The sequence below is a fragment of the Octopus sinensis genome, linkage group LG15 (genome assembly GCF_006345805.1).
Source record: "Octopus sinensis linkage group LG15, ASM634580v1, whole genome shotgun sequence".
Classification (NCBI taxonomy): Eukaryota; Metazoa; Mollusca; class Cephalopoda; order Octopoda; family Octopodidae; genus Octopus; species Octopus sinensis.
The window spans coordinates 7,177,199-7,201,841 of record NC_043011.1 but is presented as its reverse complement, the minus strand read 5'-3'; the positions used below and the strand labels follow the sequence as shown (position 1 = coordinate 7,201,841).

At 41.0% G+C, this 24,643-nt stretch overlaps 1 protein-coding gene across 1 annotated transcript; it reads right to left on the bottom strand.

Moving 5' to 3' along the window:
- Positions 1–4,853: 4,853 nt before the first annotated feature.
- On the bottom strand, positions 4,854–24,643 carry LOC115219780. Its single transcript, XM_029790035.2, has 5 exons — positions 24,293–24,643; positions 11,637–11,739; positions 9,769–9,882; positions 7,996–8,074; positions 4,854–5,064 (listed from the first exon to the last, which is right to left on the bottom strand). The coding sequence occupies exons 1-5, from the start codon at positions 24,481–24,483 to the stop codon at positions 4,973–4,975; spliced, it is 579 nt and encodes a 192-aa protein (XP_029645895.1). The 5' UTR covers positions 24,484–24,643; the 3' UTR covers positions 4,854–4,972.

The following is a 24,643-nucleotide window of genomic DNA, read 5'->3' as shown; positions in this document are numbered from 1 at the left end:
AAGAAGATGAGGACATCTGTCAATCAATTGTAAATAATGTGATAAGCGCAGGAATGGCTGTGTGGTAAGTAGCTTGCTAATCAACCACATGGTTCCGGGTTCAGTCCCACTGTGTGGCATCTTGGGCAAGTATCTTTTGCTATAGCCCTGGGCTGACCAATCCCTTGTGAGTGGATTTGGTAGACGGAAACTGAAAGAAGCCTGTCGTATATGTATATATATATATATATATATGTGTATGTGTGTGTGTTTGTCCCCCTAGCATTGCTTGACAACCGATGCTGGTGTGTTTACCTCCCCGTCACTTAGCGGTTCGGCAAAAGAGACCGATAGAATAAGTACTGGGCTTACAAAGAATAAGTCCCGGGGTCGATTTTCTCAACTAAAGGCGGTGCTCCAGCATGGCCTCAGTCAAATGACTGAAACAAGTAAAAGAGTAAAGAGAGAATGTACTTCATCTGACATTGCCCCAGTCCACCCAGCTGTAAATGGGTCACTCTGTGACAGAATAGCCCCCTGATCAGGGAGAATGCTGACCTGCTTGCTCAAACCAGCAAGGTGGCATCATTTGAAAGCTAAAATGATGGAAAGTGCATTGTGACCAGTGATGTATAACAAACATCTGATTGTCCTATCAATACTGTGACATCGTGATATATTCTGTGTCAGTGGAAACTGCACGAAGCCTGACATCTGTGATGATGTTGATATTCCTTGTTAACAGTATGACCAATCACTGTATGCTTGCAAAGACCTGTGGAATATAACGATTCCTTACCTGCAAAAAACAAAAAATAAACAGGTGAGGGTTAGCATCATCATCATCATTGTTTTAATATTCATTTTTCCATGCTTTCTTGAATCAGATTGAATTTGTTGAGGCAGATGTTCTTCAGTTGTATGCCCTTCCTGTCCCTAATCCTCACCTATTTCCAAATAAGGTAATATTTCCCCATGGTCATGGGAAACTAGAAACATACGACACCACTTGTATGATATTGATACTCACAACTATTAATTAATGCTGAGGCAAGGAAACCCTTCCCCACCCAATCTCTCCCTCATATCTGTATGAAATCTAAACATATGGTGCAAACACATAACATTGCTTGTATGACAACGCTTGCAACTATCTCTCAGTGTCAAAACAACACACCTGCAAACCATCACCATCATTTAACGTCCGTTTTTCATATATATAACGAAATTATTGTATACAGTGCTCAGGTGCACCACAACTTGTCAGAAAGTGCGTATAAAGCATATGCAGTAATGTACAAATGTCTGTGAAGCGAACAGTGCATGAGTCAGATACATGCTTGCGTGTGTATGGAGGGGAGAAAATCAGGTGTAGTATTGGCAAATCTCAGGAAGCATGGAAGTTTTGAAGGATGCAGTGCTCCAACAATTAACAACCGATGCCGGCAGTTTGTTCCATGCTTCAGCAACTCTCAGCGTGAAAAAATGTTTCCTGAAGTCATGGGAGCTGTGCTGTTTTCTGACTTTGTAAATATGTCCACGGGTGTTAGATGGGTGGAGTTTGAAAAGGTGCTCAGAGTTATTGTTTGTACGATGGTTGATAATTTTATGGGTGTCTGCCAAGTCAGCTGCCAGACGTCGGAGTTTCAATGTATCCATGCCCAGGGAAGTAAGGCGTTCAGAATATGGCAAATGCCTGATGGAGGGTATTCTTTTGGTTGCACGTCGCTGAACGGCTTCCATGCGATTGATATCCTGGGCATCATGCTGGCATGGGTTGGATGGTTTGACAAGAGCTGGCAAAACTGGAGGGCTGCACAGGGCTCCAATTATCTGATTTAGTGTGGTTTCTATGGCTGGATGCTCTTCCTGACATTGACCTCTTTAGAGCGTACAGGGTGCTTTTTAAGTGACACAGATATATCCTTTCCTCCATAGGCACAAGGCCTGAAATTTAGCAGGGAGTGAACTAGTCAACTACATTGACCTCAATGTATAACTGGTACTCGTTTTCATCGACCCTGAAAGGATGAAAGACAAAGTTGGCATCGGTGGTATTTGAACTCAGAACGTAAAGCTGGATGAACTGCCTCTAAGTATCCTGCCCACCGTGCCAACAATTCTGCCAGCTCACTGCCTTATGTGGCACAGATATATAAAAAAGTGATGAGCTTCTTTCAGTTTCCATCCTCTAAATCCACTTACAAGGCTTTGGTTGGTTAGGGCTATAATAGATGATACTTGCCCAAGGTGCCACAAAGTGGGACTGAACCAAAAACCATGCGGTTGGTCACTGAACTTCTTAACCACACAGCTATATTTTGGCCTTTGAAATCCTGCATAACAATCAATTTCCCATTAAAGCCATGGGTACACAGGTGGTAAGGGAACAAATGCAAATTTATAATAAAATGAGCATTAGCATAATTAATGTAACCTGTTAATAAACTCTTTAATTCATATAGGCGCAGGAGTGGCTGTGTGGTAAGTAGCTTGTTTACCAACCACATGGTTCCGGGTTCAGTCCCACTGCGCGGCACCTTGGGCAAGTGTCTTCTACTATAGCCTCGGGCCGACCAAAGCCTTGTGAGTGGATCTGGTAGATGGAAACTGAAAGAAGCCCGTCGTATATATGTATATATATATATATGTGTGTGTGTGTTTGTGTGTCTGTGTTTGTCCCCCTAGCATTGCTTCACAACCGATGCTGGTCTGTTTATGTCCCCGTTACTTAGCGGTTTGGCAAAAGAGACCGATACAATAAATACTGGGCTTACAAAAGAATAAGTCCCGGGGTCAAGTTGCTCGATTAAAGGCGCTGCTCCAGCATGGCCGCAGTCAAATGACTGAAACAAGTAAAAGAGAGTATTAAAATTATATCCGGTTTAATAAGTCATTTTCTGACCAAACGAATTCAAGAAATGCAGGGGAGATAACTCTGAAATTTTGATTAAGACTAATTTCGTGAATATGTTGTAAAGAGCATGTGTCGGGTTTAGCAGGACAACTTCGGACGTGTTTCAGTGTTATTGGGTCCTCATCAGCATTACATGGTATAAACTGTAAGAACAAGGTCTGCTTTTAGTAGATTTGAATAAGTAACTAGCTGGTGCTATACAAAGCACTGTTACAGGGACCATGTAGAAAACAATGGTGCTGGTGCCACGTAAAAAGCACCCGGTACACTCTGTAAAATAGTTGGCATCGGAAGGGGGGGGGCATCCAGCTATAGAAACCAAACCAAAAGACTGTGGAATCTGGTGTGGCTCCTGGCCTTGCCAGCTTCTGTCAAATCACCTGACCCTAGCCAGCATGGAGAATGGATGTTAAATGATGATGATGATGATGATGATAATGAATGTCCAAACAACATCAGACTTCTCTTCCAACACTTATGTGAGGACACAGAATATAGTCACATAAAAACACACACACAAATATATCAATTTGTTTTTACATCCATTTTTCCCATGTTAGTATATATTAAGGCATTGTTTTATGATTGGATGCTCTTCCAGCTTCCAACACTTACCTGACCCTTGTTTTTGAAGAAGGAATATTCAATGTCATGTCTTTGAAAGGGCAGAACCAGTCAAGGCCCTGATGGGAGAAGTGATGCACAGTGCTTATTAACATAGGCGCAGGAGTGGCTGTGTGGTAAGTAGCTTGTTTACCAACCACATGGTTCCGGGTTCAGTCCCACTGCGTGGCACCTTGGGCAAGTGTCTTCTACTATAGCCTCGGGCCAACCAAAGCCTTGTGAGTGGATTTGGTAGACGGAAACTGAAAGAAGCCTGTCGTATATATGTGTGTGCGTGTATGTTTGTGTTTGTCCCCCTAGCATTGCTTGACAACCGATGCTGGTGTGTTTATGTCCCTGTCACTTAGCGGTTCGGCAAAATAGACCGATAGAATAAGTACTGGGCTTACAAAGAATAAGTCCTGGGGTCGAGTTGCTCGACTAAAGGCGGTGCTCCAGCATGGCCGCAGTCAAATGACTGAAACAAATAAAAGAGTAAAGAGAGTATGTGCACTGGCTGTGGGATTAAGATGGTTGCTTCCCAATCACATGGTTCTAGGTTCAGTCCCACTGCATGGCACCTCGGTCAAGTGTCTTCCACTATAGCCACAGGCCAACCAAAGCTTTGCAAGTGGATTTCATTGATGGAAACTGAAAGAAGGGGCCATCTTGTATGAGTAGTACGTTTGTATCTCCTTCAGTTGACATCACATGATTGTCGTAGATGAGTTTCACTGTCATACAAGCAGTGTCATTCATTTCCAACCTTCTGTCTGGCCATGGTGTGTGTGCGTGTATGGGGGATATTGCTGTGTTCAGAAACAGGTAAGGGTTAGCCGCAGGAAGGGCACCCAACCATAGAAAATCTAGTCTAAGTAACTCTGCCTGACCCATGCAGGCAGGGAACAGTGGACCTTACAAAACAAAGGTGATGATTACACACAATTGGATACTTTCAGTTTCTGTCTACCAATTCCATTTGTTAAGTTTTGGTTAGCTCAAAGCTGCTGTAGAAGACACTTGCTCAAGGTCTCAATTGAACTCAAGACCGGTAATAAAGCAAATTCTGATTCTTTGTAAAAAAACTCATAGAAAAAAAATCATATATACATATACGTATGTTAACACAACATTTCAGCTGCTATACCCTCCAGTTTTCATCAGGTGTCTTGGGGAATTTGAGAACAGAATTTGAATACAACTTTGTATTCAAATCAAATTAATTTCATTAAACAAAACAAACTTTATAAAATAACATACAAATACTTTATTGCTTTTATTTTCGACATACATACAGCATTCTTTGTAAAAAAAACTCATAGAAAAAAATCATATATACATATACAGATATATATATGTATACATTTATTAATCTCACATTATGTATATTATAGATATGCACACACACACACATATATAGGTGTGAGTGAGTATTTAAACACATTCATATAAACACCACTGGTTACTAGAATATCAATATTTAGCACAATTTCTGGAAGTATACAACGTGCAGACACTGTTCTCGGTGAATTCTGTGTAACCATCTAAAGTGTCAATGTCACTCCCTGCAAGAAAAATTGGAAATAAATAAATACATGAACAGAAGAAAAAATTTTTTAAATATATAATACAAGTGGAAGAAAAAAGTAATAAATCTGTACATTATTTACATTTGACGGATATCTGTCCTCATCTTGTTTGTTGTTAACACGTTTCGGCTGATATACCCTCCAGCCTTCATCAGGTGTCTTGGGGAAATTTCGAACCTGGGTTCTCATTCGTAAGATATATTTCAATATTATTATTATTCAGGTCGCTGCCTGGAATCTAACTCGGAATTTTAGAGTTAGCCCGCACTCTTAACCACTACACCATATGCCCGTGGGCTACTAACCCCAAGATTCTGAGTTTGATTCCAGGCAGTGACCTAAATAATAATAATATCAAAAAATACCTTAGGAATGAGAACCCAGGTTCGAAATTTTCCGAAGACACCTGATGAAGGCTGGAGGGTATATAAGCCGAAACGTGGTGTTAACAACAAACAAGATGAGGACAAATATCCATCAAATGTAAATAATTCCTCATCTCTTAAATACAGAACTGAATAAATCTATAGCGTTTAACATTGTGAGGGCACATGGCCTATTGGACAGGGGTGTCGCATTCATGATTGTACGATGATGGTTTCAATTTACAGACTGGGCGGTGCATTGCGTTCTTGGGTAAAACACTTCATTTCCTGTTGTGCCTGTTCAATCAACCATGCGACAGTCTAGCGCCCCATCCAGGGGTAGTTTTTATGATTTTGGCCACATCACTTATATGCCAAGGGGACCAGGTAACCAGCCCAATGACGCCTCAGACTTGAGACAACACTTAATAATTAGTTGCTAACAGAAGGTTTATTTTGGATAAGAACTGGTCAAGAACCGGGTTCAGTCCCACTGCGTGGCACCTTGGGCAAGTGTCTTCTGCTATAGCCCCGAACCGACCAAAGCCTTGTGAGTGGATTTGGTAGATGGAAACTGAAAGAAGCCTGTCGTATATATGTATATATATATATATATGTGTGTTTGTGTGCCTGTGTTTGTCCCCCTAGCATTGCTTGACAACCGATGCTGGTGTGTTTACCTCCCTGTCACTTAGCAGTTCGGCAAAAGAGACCGATAGAATAAATACTGGGCTTACAAAGAATAAGTCCCGGGGTCGACCTACATCCACTTATGAAAGGAAAACCAGAAGCTTACCAATTCCAATCTATGTCCAGTATGAAACATTAATGATCCTGGAAGCATGAAGAAGAAAGTCGGCTGCGGTGGAATTTGAACACCCAAACAACATGAAACATTTTGCCTGCCGCTTGTCACTCAACTACAATGATTGCTAAAGTCAGCACGGGGCTGTCCATCGTTTCCAGGGAGCAGCGTTGGTGGATAAATCGATCCCCTCCTTACCTTCAACCTTCATCAACGTCTTGATTGGGACTTTACTTCAGAAGAGCGAAAAGCAAAGTTTGACCTCAGCAGAATTTGAAACCACAACAAATACCACAAGATATTCTTCGTTGAATCATCAAAATCTCAAATGTACAAGACAATGCATGATACGATTTAAAACAATGCAAATGAATAAGCTTTATGTTTAACAGAGTGGCACTGAGCAGGTGGCACGTGAAAAGCACCCACTACACTCATGGAGGGGTTGGCGTTAGGAAGGGCATCCAGCTGTAGAAACACTGCCAGATCAGACTGGAGCCTGGTGCAGCCTCCTGGCTTCCCAGATCCCCGGTTGAACCGTCCAACCCATGCTAGCATGGAAAGCGGACGTTAAACGGTGATGATGAGAGTAATCCTGAAGGTGGAATGGTCGTGACAAGCTTTTAACTCAACTCAGTGAGTCAGAACAAATATTTGAATTATTAACAAATAGGCACAGGAGTGGCTCTGTGGTAAGTAGCTTGCTAACCAACCACATGGTTCCGGGTTCAGTCCCACTGCGTGGCATCTTGGGCAAGTGTCTTCTGCTATAGCTCCGGGCCGACCAACGCCTTGTGAGTGGATTTGGTAAACGGAAACTGAAAGAAGCCCGTCGTATATATGTATATATATATATATATATGTGTTTGTGCGTGTGTGTCTGTGTGTCTGTGTTTGTCCCCCTAGCATTGCTTGACAACCAATGCTGGTGTGTTTATGTCCCCGTCACTTAGCGGTTCGGCAAAAGATACCGATACAATAAGTACTGGGCTTACAAAGAATAAATCCCGGGGTCAAGTTGCTCGACTAAAGGCGGTGCTCCAGCATGGCCACAGTCAAATGACTGAAACATGTAAAAGAGTAAAAGAGTAAAGAGAGTCAATATTTTTGTAGTTCAAAAATAGCGATTTATGACATAAAATGTCCTCTAGAATTAGCCAGAGCTAATAATGACAAACTTTAATTACTAAATATTGTTCAACACATCTCTGCAAATGAAATGTTCATAAGCAAATACACTTTAAATACAACGAAGAACCGGCAGTGAGGCTATTTTTAGCTGATCCCCAAATGGGGCTCATGGCAGGCAAGGGGTTAAATATTGCAATCTGTTCTACGTGGCACTCCAAAGATCTCTGATAGTTGACTGACACTGTATAATGATATATTGGTATAACACAACAAAATTACGAAAATATAAACAAAAATATAACAAAAACACAACACATAATTTTTAAAATCACACAAAAATTATATTTCTGAAGAGAAAAGAGCAGCAAGTTGGAAGAACTGTGAGAATGCCAGAGAGAAAATGATGAGGCATTCGGTAGGTCTTTTTAGGCCCTGTGTTCAAACCCTGCCAAGGTTGACTTTGCCTTTCATCCTTTTGGGGTTGATGAAATAAGCACCAGCTGAGCACTGGCATTGATGTGATTGACTGCCCCCCCCCCACAAATTGCTGGCCTTGTGCCAAAATCTGAAACCAATATTTCTGAAGAAAATCAAAGCAATTCATACCTGTTATTATATTATGGAGATTACAGTAGTTGACGCCAAAATCCAGCAGAGCAAACCAAGAATCAGAAGATGAAACTCCCTAGAAATGGTAAAAACAGAGGATGAGTATGTCATATCATCAGAAAGAGGAGATGGAAGAAGTAGAAGCAGAGTGATGTGAAGAACGGAATCACAGAATTGGTAAAGCAGTTACGGGGGGGGGGGTCGTATTCTGACATTTGAGCCAAATCTGAGCAAAAACTGTGACCAGAAAATTCTTGGTAGACACTTACCATGGGAAAATTCGCTGTATGGACAATGATAACGTTTATTATATCAGCATTTTTAAAAATAAAATATACGAAAATTCCAAGAAATGCTGCACAAATAATGTACTTTTTGCTGTAACTTTTATTTTTTTAGAGCAAATTTTCCAACGGCAAAAATGCTTACAACAAAATTTTCTATAAGGAAGCAATGACAAGAATCAGAACTGGAAGAAACATCTGGGGACATGTTGCAGTAATTCTGCTGATGGTTCCATATGGCAGCAAAACATAGAAAAATATTAGCCAAGGTGGGGATGGCTATAGAAGATCCTCTAAGTTTTCAACCAGGGTTTCGCGGAACCTTAGGGTTCCGTCAGTACAGTCCAGGGGTTCCGCAAGAAGTTACAAAACTGCTAAAATCAGCAGTAATTTTTAATTCTCCTGTGCAGATATGTGTGCATAAGACTATTAAATTATTGCACAGGGGTTCCCTGAGCCAGTGGAATGTTTCCTTGGGGTTCCGCTCCAGCAAAAAGTTTGAAAAGCATTGCTCTAAGTCATCATCATGGTTTTAATTTTTCACTTTTCCATTCTTACATGTCTCAGACTAAGTTTACTGAAGTAGGTTTCCTATGGCTAGATGGCCCCACTGTCACCAAATAAGGTAATATTTCTCTATTGCCAGACACGTTTTGCAGAAAAATAGAAATGAATGACACTGCTGGTATGACAGTGGCACTCCTTTACGACTAACATGTGATGTCAAGACACTGACACATACACACATGCATACATGCATCATCTTTTTTTCAGTAGCTATCTGTTCCCATACTAGAGTCCGCTTGATCTGCAGCTGGTAGGGGCTGACCAGTCTTCATGTAAAATGCATTCATACTGGTGCCACGTGTGTCTGTGCCACATAAATGCACCCATGCCAGTGGCACAGAAGGAGCAGCTGGCACACACTGTAAAGGAAGGGCATCCAGCTGTAGAAACCAAACCAAACATCAAAAAATACCTTAGGAATGAGAACCCAGGTTTGAAATGAAGGCTGGAGGGTATATCAGCCGAAACGTGTTATAATAATAATGAAATTATTGTATACAGTGCTCAGGTGCACCACAACTTGTCAAAAGTGCGTATAAAGCACATGCAGTAATGTACAAATGTCTGGAAAGCAAACAATGCATGAGTCAGATACATGCTCACGTGTGTATGGAGGGGAGAAAATCAGGTGTAGTGTTGGCGAATCTCAGGAAGCATGGAAGTTTTGAAGGATGCAGTGCTCCGACAACTAACAACTGATGCTGGCATCTTGTTCCATGCTTCAGCAACTCTCAGCGTGAAAAAATGTTTCCTAAAGTCATGGGAGCTGTGCTGTTTTCTTACTTTGTAAATATGTCCACGGGTGTTAGATGGGTGGAGTTTGAAAAGGTGCTCAGAGTTAAAGGTGTTAATAACAAACAAGATGAAGACAAATATCCGTCAAACGTAAATGATGTATGAATAGTTTGGTGCCACTTACCTCCACGTAACATGTTGAGTTGTCAGAATTAAAGGCAAAATAGAAAGAATCAGTAAAATGCCATTTTGGTGTTTTATGGGAACCTAAAATGAGGCTGGCGTTATGAGACGTGAGCTGAAATGAAAAATAAATACAGAATATGAATAAAGGTGAAAATTTAAGACATAATACAATCAGAGCATTATCAGAGATGAAAAGTGGAGGCATGTTTGTCTTGAGCCAAACAGGGAGCCTCTATGTGGTTACTTAATATACTAGAACTAGCAGCCAAATCTCACCTAAATCATAAAGGGTATTATTTTAAAGAATATAAAAAAAAAGGTGAGATGCTCAGAGTTATACAATAACTGCAGCAACTCCTGGTTGTCTTCTCTAGGTAGACATAAAGTCAGTGATTGATTTTTTTTTCTTTTAGAGGATATTAAATTTTAAAGGTTTTTATCTTGCAAATCACTCAGTGCTGGTGCCACATAAAATGCCCCCGATTATCGAGGCATCATCCAGTCAAGCTGATTGCCCGGACCAGCTTGATTACCTCTCTCCATCCCTCTTGATCTTCCATTAGTGTTTCTAGGTCTTCAAACTTGGCATCCAACATCTTCTGCAAGCTGTTGTATATACGTCTTCTGTGGTCTTCCGGCCGCTGTGGTACCACGATTTGGTGTCCACAGCCACACGTTACTCACAAATTCTTCTTTACTTCTCCAGCAGTGACCAGCAAACCTCAATCTCTGCTCTTGGATGTTTGATGAGAAAGTTGGTTTATTCCTATTCCCATATAACCGTTGCTTTGTTGGGTTCTCCTTGCAAGAGATGTTGAGCACTGCACGTGACAGTCTAGTGCAGGCACTGTCCAGCATGCACCAGAGTCTCTTGGTGAGAGTCCAAGTTGGAGATCCATAGACAAGCACAGATTCAACAACTGCTCTTCAATTTATCTGGTGGGGTTGACTTCCATATTGTTCTAAGACACCCAGTGCACTCTGCAGAAACCATGCCAGAACATGCAGTGGAACCTGGTGTGGGCCCCTGGCCTTGCCAGCTCCTGTCAAACCATCCAATCCATGTCAATATGGAAAACAGATGATGAATGATGATGATGATGCTGATGATTAAATTTATCAATAGCATAATTAGAAATGGAGGAGTCAGATTCGAAGCATTTGTGCACCAACTCCGCAGTCCTGACACAACCCATCGCTGTCTGGTCTCTCGTCCGGATGCTTTGTGACTCAGACATTCTGTGGTTCTTTTATATTAGAAAACGGCCACTGATTGACTCATTAGCTTTGAATCACTCTCACACACGTTCCAGGTTCTGCCCTATAAGCAACATGTCTCCCCACTCAGACCTACCTGGACCTGTGCCCTTTCCTTCCAGCCCACTGGTCCCACCAACTTTTGGCATCCTTGTCGTATTCAACCCTCAATGTGTGGCTTAGTGTTGCCCCACGGTTGTAGAGTTCTGAGTTCGATACCCAGCCGTGTGTTGTGTCCTTGAGCAAGACTCTTTATTTCACGTTGCTCCAGTGCACTCAGCTGGCAAAAACGAGTTGTACCAGTAATTCAAAGGGGGCCAGCCATGTCACATTCTGTGGAGTACTCAGTCACTTGCATGTTAATTTCACGTGCCGGCTGTTCTGTTGATTGGGTCAACTGGAATCCTTGGCATGACCGATAGGGAGCCAGTTATCCAACCTTCACCAGTCCTGTCAAGCCCATCCCCTCTGATATGTCCACCCTGCAGTTGTTCATCTACAACAGTTTAGATATAACATTAACATAAATCTCACCACCCATAGATGGCCTGCAAGGGTCATCAGTACTGACCCCTAAAAATGAAAATAAAAATTGAAGCAATTACTTACGGAATACAAGCATTTCATTCCGGTTCCGCAGTCTGCAGTATTCCAAGATATGATCTGGTTTGCTATCTTGTAGTTGATGTAGGTACAATTGCTGTCAAAAGTCCTGCAAATAGAAAGGGTCAATCAAAGCATTTCGTTAGTGTTAGAGTAAAGGATCTGCAAACCGACCCCTTACAACAACTGTTGCACCCTGATCCAGGCCAACATTTTGGCCATGTTCTATTGAAATATCAGCCCTCTCCTGCTTTTCCCTAACCTGTGTTAAAGGAACAGAAATTTATGTTCCCCACAATTTACTCTTTTACTTGTTTCAGTCATTTGACTGCGGCCATGCTGGAGCACCGCCTTTAGTCGAGCAAATCAACCCCGGGACTTATTCTTTGTAAGCTCAGTATTCTTATTCTTTGTAAGCCCAGCTGTTGTGGAGTAATACTAGTAAGAGTACTATTAGTACCTCCACCTTAACGAAGGTATTGTTTTCAGTCATGTTTGTTTGTTTGTCCGTGGACAATTTGTCTCAAGAACCACTGGATGGATTCGGATGAAACTTTCAGGGATGTTTGGCCCTCATGACCGGCACAAAGTGATTACTAGCAATTAACTAATTAACTGAAAACCTCATCCATAATACACAACGTTCGACCAATTTTGATTCTCGGTACCAATGGCCTTGGATCTATTTTCTGATAGTGAAGCTAAATATATTTTATTATTACACATAACTTCCTTGTATGCGTGAGATTGCAAAGCTGGTGTTTATCTCTCGAATGAGTAGCAGTAAACAAACAATAGAGGTCACGGCAGAAATGTATACGATTTGTAAACAGATTGTACATAAACAAACATTTTAATATATTTTTTTATATTCTGTCTTCCTTAAGTTCTGAGTTCAGATTCCGGCAAGGTTGATTGATAAACTTAATACCAGTTGAATAATGGGGTCGATGTAACCGAGTCGCCTCTTCCTACAAAATTTCAGACCTTGTACCTACTGTAGGAGGAATTATTACTAAAAGCTATAAGAAAAAAATATGGTGAGCAGATAGAATCATTTGCACACTGAAGAAAATGCTTCGTGGCATTTCCTTCCATGTTTACATTCTGAGTTCAAATTCCGCTGAGGTCGCCTTTGTTTTTCATTCTTTTGGGGTTGATAAAATAACTTGCTAGCTGGAAACTTGGAGTCGATGTAATTGACCAACCTCCTCAGACAAAAATTTCAGACCTTGTTTCTATAGTAGAAAGAATTATTATAAGGCAGCAAGCTGGCAGAATCGTTGGCATGTTTATGTTCTGGGTTCAAATTCTGCCAGTGTCGACTTTGCCTTTCATCCTTTTGGGGTCAATAAATTATGTAATCGACTAGTAATCGACACTGTAATCGACTAGTCCCCTCTGCACAAATTTCAGGCCTTGTGTCTTTAGTAGAAAGGGCTGTTATTATTATTATTACTGGCTTCCGTGCCGGAGGCACGTAAAATGCACCAATCCGATTGTGGCCATTGCCAGCCTCGCCTGGCACCGGTGCAGGTGGCATGTAAAAAGCACCCACTACACTCACGGAGTGGTTGGCGTTAGGAAGGGCATCCAGCTGTAGAAACACTGCCAGATCAGACTGGAGCCTAGTGCAGCCTTCTGGCTTCCCAGACCCCCGGTCGAACCGTCCAACCCATGCTAGCATGGAGAACGGACGTTAAACGATGATGATTATTATCATTATTGAGTGAGAGATCAGTGCATGCCATCAAAGTGACACTGGCGTAAAATATACAAAGTCCAGTATACCCATCTGATAAGGGTACACCAGGCACATGCATCACAACCATATGTGCGCTACATGGTGATCTCATATCAAGATAAACAGCACCTGACCTTGCAGGTGGGGCCCAGTTAGAATTTTCTTCAGGTTGAGTAACCCATCCCGCTCAAAAGGTCCCCGAATAAGGATTGTGTACGGATGTTGAACGAAACACCCATGTTCCCAGAGGTGAATTATTCAAACCCCAAAGAATCCCTCTCAACACACGGCTATGATGCTCCCCCACTACTTCTGCTCATGATCAGAGATGCACATATTGTCAGCCACTAAGGGACATGCTCAGCTGGTTATGGTCAAACAACTGACAAGCAAATCTGTGGTATTGAGCAGAATATTTGCTGTAGCTAATTTTTTTTTATATCAAGACAAAACAATGTACACGATAACACTTTCAAACAGATAAAATCAGAAGCCATTTATTATTATTACTATTATTATTATTATTATTATTATCATAGGCAAAAACACTGTGCTGTATACACATTTCTAAGAGAGTAACTTCCTATCACATGACACGCCCAGCCTTGAGACTTATGAGCCACGTAATTGGCAACATCACAAGACAGAGAAAAACTAACAGGAAACGAACACTCAGCTTGGTGGGTTTCGAAGTACCTAAAAATCCTATCATCGTCTGCCGATCTGCTGTTACGAAACACCAAAACCGAAAGACAAAGCAGCTGAAGGCCCCACATTGAATTGAAGGGACACTACTCTGATAACACCCTACAACAAGTGTCGTTGTGTGACGCTTGATAATTTTACGAAAGCAAAATGTAAATTTAAATATTGAAATAAACTTGTTTGACAGCATGCACTATTATTTATTTACCTTGCTGAAATTGATAGCCATCTAATTCAATTTTCACTGACTGCTCTATTTTTCTAACCAAATACGAAAACGAAATAGTTTAAACAAGTTGCAAGCCAATTTAGGCCAAATAGCCTTCCGTGGGCGTAAATTACACGGATACACAAATTAGATGGGGATAATTGAATTAATGTTAATATATTTAATAAAGGGAGACAGCGAGCTGACAGAATCGTTAACGCGATGGGCGAAATGCTTAGCAACATTTCGTCCGTCTTTATGTTCTGAGTTCAAATCCGATCAAAGTCAACTTTGGAGACGGATGCAGGAGATGGCCAAGACATCTTACTAGCTCTCTCTTGCACTCCACAATGCATTCCTGCAGCTGCCCCTCCCCCACCACCTCCGTTGAATCACGGAGGTTTTTTCTGCACAGTCCCCGAATGCATAGTCTGGTCCTAATACACTACTTAACCCCATAGCTGGAATCCTAACAGGTAACACTACTAGGAGTCTGAGTAGAACTGGGGACAATAGTAGCTGAGAGGTCGTTGCACACTCCTCATAAACTTGGAACTCCCGAACCAGGACCCCAGTATATTACACACACACACACATATATATATATATATAGTGGTTGTATACTGTCAACTTAACGTGACAGTAGGGAATTACACCACCGCTGTTTAGCCCTAGGAAGCATCGACGCTTCCTGTTGGCTTCAACACATTTCCTGTGTCCTTATATATTTACGAAGGGGAGACAAATACCCCCAACAGCTAGGCCTGCATCTAGAGACACGCATGTTTCAGGGTCTTTGCCCATCATCGGTCTAGAGTAGCAGAAGCCTATATATATATATATATATATATATATATATATATAGGTAGAGTTCAAGAAAAAAAACAAAGACGAAGACAGGTGGTGTACAAAATGAACAGATGTATTACTATAACGCTCAGGAATAGAAAAAGTCTTTTACGTTTCGAGCCTACGCTCTTCTACAGAAGGGACACAGAAAAAACAAGGAGAGAAAAAAAGTGTGTGTAGTGGCTAACAATCACATATACCCTTAATGTATATGGTTCGTGTCAGAGGCAGACTGGATTAAAAAATATTGGTTGCCAAGAGACTAAGGGGGCCCACCTGCAACTACAAAGGGGCCCACCCGCAAATACAAAGCTATCATTTAATTTTGTTTTTTTGTTAAAAGTATTCTTTTCATCCGTCTACAAACACAGCCAGGTTGAAATAATGCATTCTTCCAGGAGTGAATAAAAAATTCCAAAAAAGAAAGGGGGATGGGCCCCTTAGATACTAACATGGGCCCCCATATATGGATTCTAATGGCGTCGCAGGGCCCACTTGCCATCAGGCAAGCTGGCAAATCGCAACCTACCAGCAAGTATGTGGAACCTATACATTAAGTATATGTAGTTGATAACTTACACACATACACACACACACAGTGGCTGGTGTTAGGAAGGGCATGCAGCCATAGAAACGTTGTGTTAATAGGCATTGACACTGAACACTGCCCTCTGGCTTGCTGGATCTTGCTGAACCATCAGACCCATCTGAGCATGGAATACAGACACCAAACGATGGGGATAATGATGATGGTAGTGATGATGATATCATCTTCATGTTCAGAGTTCAAATTCCGTCCAGTTACATTTCCCATTTCACCCATCCTAGGTTCATAAAATAAATACAGGAGAAGGTGAGTTGATGTAATCCACCACACCCAAACTCAAATGACATGAGAAACCAACAGAATGAAACAAAAACAAAATCTACAAGAAAAACCACAATTCCTTAAAACTTAAACGAACCGGTTAGACTTGTTAATGAAGACACCCAACAGCTTTTAAAGGATTCAAAACAAGCTTCGGAGTCGTTAGTAAAAACACCTGTCTTTGCCAGGTAAATGATATTAAGACATTGACCAATATCAGTGGTTGACATTAGAAAAAAACAACAACAAAACATTTGAATAAAAGATGAATGGCTCCAAGGATAGACTCAGAGAAATTTTAAGACAGGAAAAATTCCCTTTGATTTATTTCAATTCTTTGAAATGTTCATCATCATCATCATCATCATCGTTTAACGTCCGTTTTCCATGCTGGCATGGGTTGGACGGTTCGACAGGGGACTGGCAAGCCAGGAGGCTGCACCAGGCTCCAGTCTGATCTGGCAAGGTTTCTACAGCTGGATAACCTTCCTAATGCCAATATTTTAATTAATACGAGAAAATTATATTTTATCATACTGTTTTATGTATTTTTCTGTTGTTTTTTTTTTTGTTTTGTTTTGGTAGTTTTATTCTTCCTCCTTAGCTTTCATCTATCGTTTTTGAAACTCAAATAAATTTCCCCACTTTTCAGATACTCAATGATGACACAGTAGCCTAGGGTACTTTTTCTACTTGGTCGGCTTCCATGAATGGAAGATGGACGTTAAACAATGATGATGATGATGATGATTATGGTGTGTCAAGAGAGGAGGAAAAGAAAACAAACGAATTTATCTGACAGTCCTATAATTAGACAAGCATAATATATATAATGCTATCATCATCATCATCACACACACACACAAACTGGTAACCATCACTGAAGTTAAATGAATTAAAATTCAAAGCTTGTCTTAGAAAATGGAACCAAATGATTCTAACAGATCTGAGTTGCTGCTCTGAGAAATAAACTATGTAGCTGGCAGCAGTCTGAAATAATAATAATGATAATAATAATAATAATAATGATAATAATAATAATAACAATAATAATAATAATGATAATAATAATAATAATAATAATAATAATAATAATAATGATAATAATAATAATAACAATAATAATAATAATGATAATAATAATAATAACAATAATAACAATAAATGGCGGTGCCCCAGCATGGTCACAGCTCAAGAGCTGAAACTGGAAAACATAAACATAAATAATAATAATAATAATAATGATGATGATGATGATGATGATGTTCTTCTGCTTTCCTTCCTCCTCCTCCTTCACTGCCGCCACTACATCTTACCTCCCACCCCCACCCTGTAGCATTTACGTCAGTCAGCCATATTGTTTGTCGTTGTGCATGCCATGTCGTCCACTGGTTATTTGGAGCTCATTACCATTTCACGTGCGGCCCGTTTCCTGTGGGAAAACGTCAGCTGGATCAGAGTCGGGAAAGAGGATAAGGCAACTTGTATTTCTCACCAAAAATTGATATTCCACTTCTCTTTGGAGGAGGCCACTTGGAATACGCTTTGACTGACAATAACAATGGCAATACTAACAACAGCATGTTGATAGAATATCCTCAGTCAATGAGATATGACATATTGTCTGTTTTATATAATTATTGCATATTCATGTCAATTGTTTGTCTGAAGTTGTGCCAGTCAAGGGGGGAGGAGGGCCCAAGAGCAGACAGGGATGGTCACATCTAAAAACTGTTGAATGTCACAGATATCAGGAATGGAAGCAGTGGATGGTGGTTGTCTCTTGTAGTCCAAGGTAGACGGTGCTGCAGTTTCTTGCTGAACAATCTCCACAAATGATTCGCTTACAGCGATCAAACGTTTGTGTTGTACATAAACCTCACTCTCTCTCCATCAAATCGATGTTTCCTGAACAGGGGCCATGGTGTACCCCACATGTTAGGTGTCAAAGTGATTGCAGAGCAATAAGAAATGAAGTGTTTCGCTCAAGAGCACAATGCCTCACCCAGTCCTGGAATTGAAATCACAATCCCATGGTTGTGAATGCAACAACTTAACCACTACGCCATGCACCCTTTACACACATGTAAACGAAGATGCATAGCCTAGGGGTCCAGGAATTTCAACCACGATCTTGCGGTCATGAATGCAATGCCTTAACCATTAAGCCATGTACTCTACGTAGATACATACATACATATCATCATCATCGTTTAGCGTCTGCTTTCCATGCTAGCATGGGTTGGACGGTTCAACTGGGGTCTGGGAAGCCAGAAGGCTGCACCAGGCCCAGTTTGATCTGGCAATGTTTCTACGGCTAGATCCATAAAGATCAGAATTTAACTGCAGCTTTTGCTGGTTCAAATTGGATACGCAATCTATGTGGGTGTCTTTGCAAAACATTGTCTGGTTTAAAATGCCACATCAGGTACCATGATGGTTCTAAGGTGGTCAGACTCTGCATAAGGAGTAAACAACCACCATATGTATATATATATAAACACACACACATACATACATATATGGTGGGAGTCACTTGTAGACAGAGAAAGAAGGTCCAGCAAATTCTTGTTCAATAATCTGTACAAATCAGGGCTGTGGAGTCAGAGTCTTGGAGTCGGAAATAGTTAAGGGGTAGCTGGAGTTGGAGTCAGTAAAACTATACTGACTGACTCCGACTCACAACATCTTTATTCTTTAATATAAACCAGTTATAACATGTAGGCCTACTCAGAGTACAAGCATATGCATATGCGTTTATGAGTGATGTAGACCACAAGAAGAGTCAGAGGTGCCATTAATAGAGGAGTCGGAGTCAAAGTTTTTTTGTTTTGACTCCACAGCCCTTGTACAAATGACTTGTTTATAGTGATGATCAAATGTTCGTGCTATATGTATATATATATATATATATATATCATCATCATCATCATCGTTTAACGTCCGCTTTCCATGCTAGCATGGGTTGGACGGTTCAACTGGGGTCTGGGGAGCCCGAAGGCTGTACCAGGCCAGTCAGATCTGGCAGTGTTTCTACAGCTGGATGCCCTTCCTAACGCCAACCACTCCGAGAGTGTAGTGGGTGATTTTATGTGCCACCGACACAGGTGCCAGACGAGGCTGGCAAACGGCCACGCTCGGATGGTGTTTTTATGTGCCACCGACACAGGTGCCAGACGAGGCTGGCAGACGGCCACGCTCGGACGGTGTTTGTTACGTGCCCACAGCACGGAGGCCAGTCGATGCGGTACTGGCTACGGTCCCGTTCGGATGGTTTTCTTATGTGCCACCGGCACTGGTACCACAAGGATACAAATTCCATTGATGTTCATCTATTTTGATTCGATTTGACTTTGATTTGACTTGCCTCAACAGGTCTTCACAAGTGTCACAAGCAGGAAGGTATGCACAGGCGGACTGACTACGTCCCAGGTAGGGGCCACGGGTTATGGCTTCACTAGTCTTGCCGGGTCTTCTCACGCACAGCATACTTCCATAGGTCTCGGTCTCTGGTCATTTCCATGGTGAGACCTAATGTTCGAAGGTCGTGCTTCACCACCTCGTCCCAGGTTTTCCTGGGTCTACCTCTTCCACGGGTTCCCTCAACTGCTAGGGATTGGCACTTTCTCACACACCTATCTTCATCCATTCTCGCCACATGACCATACCATCGCAATCGTCTCTCTTGCACGCAACAACTGATGCTTCTTAGGTACAACATTTCTCTTAGGGAACTAACACTCTGTCGAGTAAGTACACAGACATTACACATCCATCAAAGCATACTGGCTTCATTCCTCATGAGCTTACGCATGTCCTCAGCAGTCACGGCCCATGTTTCACTGCCATGTAGCATGGCAGTTCGATATATATATATATATATATATATATATAAATATTAAAATTTCTAAGTTTCTCTAAAGGAGACTACGGCAGCGGTACTGGATATTAATAGTTATTGCCAAGCTAATATGGTAGTCCATAAATATAAGACTAAAGCACCAGGCTCAATCTGATCTGGCAAAGTTTCTACAGCTGGATGCCCTTCCTAATGCTAACCACTCCGAGAGTGTAGTGGGTGCTTTTTACATGTCACCGACAACACTCAAAAGGTGTTTTTTTTAAGTGCTACCTGCATGGGAGCCAGTCTGGTGGCAATAGCAACGGCCATGCTTGAATGTTGTTTTTCATGTGCCACCGGCGAATGTACCATTAAGGTGACGCTGGCACCGATCACGGTCGAATGGTGCTTTTTAAGTGCCACTGGGATGGGACCAATCTGTGCCCCGGCAACAATCACACTCAAATAGTGCTTCTAACATTTCACTGGCACGAGCGCCAATTGGGCAGTACTGTCATCGGCCACATCAGCGATTTATGTAAATACAAGGAACACATCAGTTAATACAGTCCCAGATACACCTATGCCAGAATAAAAGACACCCTGTTCAATAATGTTCCATAGATTACATAAACAGCAATTTTGATTCGATTTCACTTGCCTCAATAGGTCTTCCCAAGCAAGGTTTATTGTCCAGTGAATGAGGGCTGGTTACACCCCACATCATCATTAGAAAAACGTAAATCTGGAGAAGAAGTACACTCTAAGAAAGAGCAGTCCATATTATCATCTGGCGAAGGCTGGTTTATGGGGCTTCCCTGGGTTTCCTGTCCATAAAAGGTTCAACTTTATGGTGTGTCGGCAGACCCCATTGCCTGATGGCCTAAGACCTCTTTAAAATATATAAATACATGCCTATACGTGTGTATGTATGTATATATGTATACTCTCTTTTACTTGTTTCAGTCATTTGACTGCGGCCATGCTGGAGCAACGCCTTTAATCGAGCAACTTGACCCTGGGACTTATTCTTTTGTAAGCCCAGTACTTATTCTATCGGTCTCTTTTGCCGAACCGCTAAGTAACGGGGACATAAACACACCAGCATCGGTTGTCAAGCAATGCTAGGGGGACAAACACAGACACACAAACATATATATATATATATATATATATATACATATACATATATACGACGGGCTTCTTTCAGTTTCCATCTACCAAATCCACTCACAAGGCTTTGGTCGGCCCGAGGCTATAGTGGAAGACACTTGCCCAAGGTGCCACGCATGGGACTGAACCCGGAACCATGTGGTTGGTAAGCAAGCTACTTACCACACAGCCACTCCTGAATGTATGCATACTGCTATACAAATACCAAATAGCTCAACAACAGAAGCTCTATATAGCACAGCAATACAGAGCTCCTGTATGGTTACTCACCATGCTAGAAATAGCAACTAAATCTGTCATTTCACACCCTAATCTTTAAAAAAAAAATGAAAATATAAATACAAGGAACACATTGGTTAATACAGTCCCAGATACACTATGCCAGAATAAAAGACAATAATGTTCCATAGATTACATAAACCAGTGAATGTAGGTCAGAAATAATTTCGCTAACATTCCAAAATGTCTGGTGCCTATCCCTAGTTCTACAACGTGACACAGAATCGAGTCACATGTTTAAGATTTTCATGACAGGTTGTGTGGATGGGGGGTTGCCACAGGGACTTAATGAGAATGATAGTGTACTCTTACATGCAATGCTAATAGGGTATTATTAATGGAGAACACAGCCAAAATTAATAATAAAAACAATAACAAAACCTTTATTTCTGCAAGTATTTGTTCGTTCGTTTTACGTTCGTTTTTCCGTACTTGCATGGGTTGGACGAATATGATATCGAAGGCATTGTTTTACAGCAAAATGTTGTTAACCCTCACCTGTTTTTTTTTTTTTTTTTCAAGGGATTTCGTATTTTACAAAGCTTTGAATTTATGGGGGTAACTGGAAGATTTACTGACAGGAAAAAACTAACACATATACATAAGTAAACACACACACACGACACGTACACATACACACATATGAACACACTGTAATGATGCAATCATAATATACACATACAGATACAAACTCACATAAACAAACAAATATATACATACATATATATATATAATATATATATATATATATATATATATATATATAATATATATATAGAGAGAGAGAGAGAGAGAGAGAGAGAGAGAACATTGCTGTATATATGCTTATATAGCGTTACGTTCCATCTACTGATTATGTATATATTTGTACATATACGCACAAAGCTTTGTGTATACACAACAAAATATTGTATATAAAACGGATGCTGAAACTAAACAAGAGAGATGCGTATTCTGGGAAGTCCAATTCTAAAGTTTTCTTTTGAGAGAAAAACCTAGAAACATTAGTAATTTTTGTGTATACGAGTTCCTCAGGAGACTTCATGTATATATATATATATATATATATATATATATATATATATATAAATAGGATGGCGAATACTTTTAGAAATTTCACCACCAGTGGCCTAGCATGTATAGAAAGTCAATAGACAACATATTCTAAATATAAAATAGTGTACATTTAAACACAGGAGAAAACTACCTTTAACAGGTAATTTTTATACGCTAGAAGGTTTTGGTCGTTTTGACTGCTTCTTCTAGCGTGTAAAAGTTACCCGTTAAAGGTAGTTTTCTCTTGTGTGTAAATGTACACTATTTTATATATATATAGATTTATAAATAGAGATATATATATATAACCACACACACACATCATTACAGCCAATCTTACCAAACGAGTAATATTAATTTGATTAATATACCCACACATATACAAGTGTCTAATTTTACTGATCTGTCACAGATAACATGACTGCGAGTATCTCTTAAATGTATGAATGAATTACCAATATTATCAATTTCTTAAGTATTATCCAGTATAGGCCCAGGTCTGTCCCGATATGAAGTCAAATGCACGCTAAGGTAGTGTTTCTCGTAAGAGGGGTGGGTGAGTGTAAACTGGTAAAGCTTTGTTGGTCAAAATAGGGAACAGGTAAATTACCCCTGTTAAACTTTTCAAATCTGACACCAAGATAGAATAAAAGCATTATATGGAATCGAACTCCTTTTTTGTCCTTTCATTAATAGGGGGTGTGGGGAATTTTCGGTAATATCGGGGTGGGAGCTTAACATTTTATCTTTTTCTTCGGGCTTGGCTGGTATTTGACCCCTTAGGGAACCTTGCACAAGGGGAGGGGACGATAACGTGTTTTTTATCTCCAGGTCAGTTCTAAACAAGTGGACCTGGTAGGATCATAAGACGTTCCAGTTGTGACTAACCCGGTTTAGCTTTTTCGTTTCTTTACTTCTAATTCAGACAAAGTTGCAGATGAGAATACAACCAATGCTTTCTGTCTGCTTGTAAAAGTACACACGAAGCAAAAACAAAAACAAACCCAGTAAGGAACATAGTTTGCGGATGGGTGAGAGGCGGCAGATCGGGTACTCGCGGATCGGGGTTCGAGATGAGGGAGAGGATAACGGGGAGGAGCGTACAAACAATGAAAATCGGGGAGACTGCGATGGAAGGGAATTTAATATGGTAGAACAGCACCAAATAGCAATTTTTAATTAGGTATAAGGCTAAGAATTTTAAGTTGAGAGACAGGGCCAAGTTAAGACATAATCAGACAGGGAAGTAGCCCAGAAGGGCCCCACGAGTTTAGTGGTTTCGATCTAATCTATACGGGGTGTCACTGCGTATGTTGGGACCTCAGTGCATTACTTTGCCCCACGATGGATAGTTTAGCGAACTACGACACTATGAGGTAGGGAGAGTGGGGGGAACTGGTTGATTATATCTGGTACTTTATTTTATTGACCCTGGAAAGCGAAGATGACCTCGGGGTACTACTAGCGAACAGTGGTCTCGGTGCGCGCACTCGCGCTAGCTAGTCGTAAGTAGTCGATCCTACAACGACTTGCGCGTATGTTTGTATTTCAAGGCTGAATACAGATCAAAGGAAATTAAATAATATTTTTCGAACAAAGTAAATAATTTTTTAAACTAAGTAAATAAATTATTTTCATAAACAAAACTAGGGTCAGGGTTAAAAAATTAGGTTCAGGGTTAGGGTTTTTATTTACTTTGCTCGGTAGTCGTTGTAGGAGCGCGGATGCGCGACTACGCGAGTGCACGCACCGGAACCACTGTTCTCAAGTAGTACCAGGGTTAGGGTTAAAATGTCGTTGTAGGATCGACTACTTACGACTAGCTAGCGCGAGTGCGCGCACCGGGACCACTGTTCGCTGCTAGTTGTACCGACCTGGGCAGGATTTGAACGGAGAAGGAGACGGAAGAAAGACTAGATAAATAAAGAAGTTTACTCACCATTTGATTGTGCAAGAAGCGTGCGGTGGATAAGTGGCGTAGATGTAGAGGAGGCCGACGGTCAAGATCAGCGTTATGGCGATGACGGAGAGGAAGATGAATCGTCCGAAGAGGGAGAGACAGCGTCTTTTGAAGCCGTAACGTCTGTTGGGCTTGACGACGGAGGAATTGAGCTTCCTGTAAGCAGTCATGTTTGATGAGTGCCTTGGCAGGGAACGACCACAACGGCAATGTCGCTTGTTATGTAAACAAGAGACGAGACAAAAGAGGGAGGAACGGAGGAAACAGAGACAAAAGACGGAGATGTAAACAAGGCAAGAGGAAGAATGAAGTCTGTAAACTTCCTGTTCT